Source organism: Falco cherrug, chromosome 6 (assembly GCF_023634085.1).
Source record: "Falco cherrug isolate bFalChe1 chromosome 6, bFalChe1.pri, whole genome shotgun sequence".
Classification (NCBI taxonomy): Eukaryota; Metazoa; Chordata; class Aves; order Falconiformes; family Falconidae; genus Falco; species Falco cherrug.
This window is the reverse complement of record NC_073702.1, coordinates 34473168-34476074: the sequence shown is the minus strand read 5'-3', so window position 1 is coordinate 34476074 and position 2907 is coordinate 34473168. Positions and strand designations below refer to the sequence as shown.

At 41.4% G+C, this 2907-nt stretch overlaps 1 protein-coding gene across 1 annotated transcript; it reads left to right on the top strand.

Annotated features, from left to right (window-relative positions):
- Window positions 1–539: 539 nt before the first annotated feature.
- Window positions 540–2647, top strand: LOC129736428 (ras-like GTP-binding protein RHO). Its single transcript, XM_055715000.1, is given in 5 exon segments — window positions 540–1294; window positions 1297–1485; window positions 1488–1547; window positions 1550–1651; window positions 1654–2647. Coding segments are annotated over 5 exon segments (576 nt in total). The 5' UTR covers window positions 540–1227; the 3' UTR covers window positions 1812–2647.
- The last annotated feature ends 260 nt before the right edge of the window (window positions 2648–2907 follow it).

Below are 2907 nucleotides of genomic sequence, written 5' to 3'. Positions count from 1 at the left end.
GGCAGGGACACACCTCATCCATTCTTTGATTCTGCAATTAATTTCTCTACAATGCCTCAAAAGATCTGGAAAGGAGTATCTTGAGGGTCTGTCTGGCAGGTCTACTGCCTACACTCCAGTGTTCTACACTCCAGTACTGTCAGTGCGCACACACACACACCCCCCCACTAGTAGTCTGGCACACTCAACACTGAAATGCTCACTCAGGTTGACTCTTTTGCAATAGGAAAGAGGAAATTTCTAAAGTAAACATGCTGTGATTTGTTAATGAATTGTGTAACTTCCACTTCATTGCCGGTAAAGTAGGTTTCTTTAAAAAACAATGATGTCATCAGGTTCTCTTTGCAGATTGGTTGGCTATATTAAGAAACATTGACCTATTCCTTTAAATATTGTGGTCATCATGATGGTCTTTGAACAGTGGTGGCAAGTTCTCTCTGCAGGGGAACCAGTGACCTAAGGAAGCTGAGGTGGCAACAATATTAGAAGAAACCAATCTAATACTGAACATCAAGAAAGACAGTTGATGTTGAAAATTACTATCCTGTAACTCTAACAAACTTTTATCTTGTATAAATTAACCATGAATATACAAAGAGAACACTCTGAACTACTACATGACAAGAGATCTAGGAGCAAAAGCAGCATGCATGGGCTTACACAGGATAGCTATTGCCATTGATAGAATTCCACTAGCAGACAATGGCAGGAAAAAATGTAGTCAATAAAACTGATTTGGATAGTTGTTCAGTACAGTGCTTTATACTCCACCTCACTCACAAAATTAAGTCACTCAATCTAGAAAATGAAATCTGTTATGGACTGAACACCAACCATAAAAAACGTCTGAGATGATAAAACAGAAATATAGGGCACTGCAGGAGTCTTGGTTACATACAGACTTGGTTTATACCTTCATTTTTTGATGTATGATAATAGTCAAGAGCAAGGTACTCACAATTTCAGAAGTTTCTGATATCAGAGAAATTAAAAGGGGAAAAAATAGGAAGCAAAGGTAACCCAGGGGTACTGAGACAAAAAAGGAGGTAAGGGGAAGAGTTCTAAACTAATGGGTTTTCTGTCTTTTCCTTCTACCCTGCACAAAAACTAAAAAAACCAAAACAAAACAAAATAAAAAACAAAAAACAAAACAACAAAAAAAACCCATCAGCATGCACATAATCCATTATGGTAATCCGTTTTGTACTTTATCTTGGTTTTTAAGGAATGGCTGCTCTTAGAAAAAATCTAACTATAGCTGGATATGATCGCTGTTGTAAGACATGCCTCCTCTTTGCTCTGTGTCACAGCTTCCCAAGCCCTATGAGCCAACTCTGTTTGACACTTACATCACTGACACAGAGGTAGATGGGAAAGAGACGGAACTAATTCTCTTTGATGTGGCAGGGAAGAATAAAGTCAATTACTGAAATCTCTGCTCAGTGTTCTACAAGGACACCGATGTTATTTTAATATGGTCCTCTGTGGACCTGACTCCCAGCAACACATGCTCTATTTTGGGGTTCCAGAAATCAAAGTGTTCTGCCCACAGTACCTATTATTCTGGTGGCTACCAAGACTGAACTACGGGGTGGTGAGGGCATTAAAAAAAACCTAACTACTCCAGGGAACAAGCCAATTAACACTACAGAAAAAAAGCTTTAGCTGCCAGCATTGGGGCATATGCTTACCTGGAGTGTTCTGCCAAGATAAAAGAAGGTGTTGATACAGCCCTGGAGATTATTAGTCAATGTGCATTAAATGAGAAAAGGAGGAGAAAGAGGCACTACAGGCACTGCCAAATTTTGTAAGAGGACTGAACATGGTTTTGTTGCTGGATTTCATCAGGTGGCAAGGTAAGTAGATGTCTTTGTTGCCATTGTATGGGTGCTATAAGGCCTGTTTTTATGTTATAGGATAAAAAAAATCCCTGGTATCTGCAAACTGTCATACTGGAAAAGCTGGATTTGTTTCCTTCTCCACCTCCAAAACAGACTGAAAAGCGCAATGCCAGTTTTGAGCTGAGTACTGGTCTTGAGAAATGGGAATGGCCAAGCTACAGTTCTCCACAGAGGTTTTTTGATGAGGGGAGATATACATGGACTGGGACAGGAACTACACCAGCACTGTCACTACTGGGGCAAGCACAAGAACATGTCGTTGAGTGAATCTACTCCCAGCTTCCTGGTAGCAAGGCTTAGTGGCAAGCAGCTGTGCTGACAAGGTTTCCTAGTATGCACTGCCTTCCCAGTGCTTCCTTGAAGGATGTCCTCGGGGAAGGGTGTCACCACATCCATATCCAATAGTCTGCAATGCTAACAGCAGTGGGTTCCTGACTGGCAGAACAGGTCTGACTTCCTCTAGATTTCATTCATAGAGCTGGCCTGGGCCTGGTTCCATAAATGCATCAGAAATGCAATGTATAGCATAGTGTACAATGAATGCAGTGCTATCTCCGCCTCTTCTTCAGGCACAGGTAAATAAACCGGGGTTAAACATCCTGGATCTGGGGTAGAATAACCCAGTTCTTGATAGAATTGCTACCTTAAAAGTAGATAAGTAAAAAGACCAGACTTCAGTTTCTAAACCTCTTTGTCCTTATGGTCTGAATGTATCTTAATTCTTTCTGTCTTTCTTTAGCACTCGCAGGCAGAAGACATTAAGCGAAAGGAGTGCCAACAACCATGCTTTCAGCTTTGTAAGTCATGAACAATCTGGAAAGAGACTGAGACATGCTGTCAACCTAAGCAAAAAATCTCAGAAAAGCACAGAGATGGACCAAAATGGAAAGGCTTTGGGTACATCTCCAGACTCCTCCCTTCTGTGAACACCGATTGCTGGCAGCCCGAGGAACTGAGTTACGGACTGAGATTAACAGCACAAGTCTGAAAGGAGGCTGTGACTGCA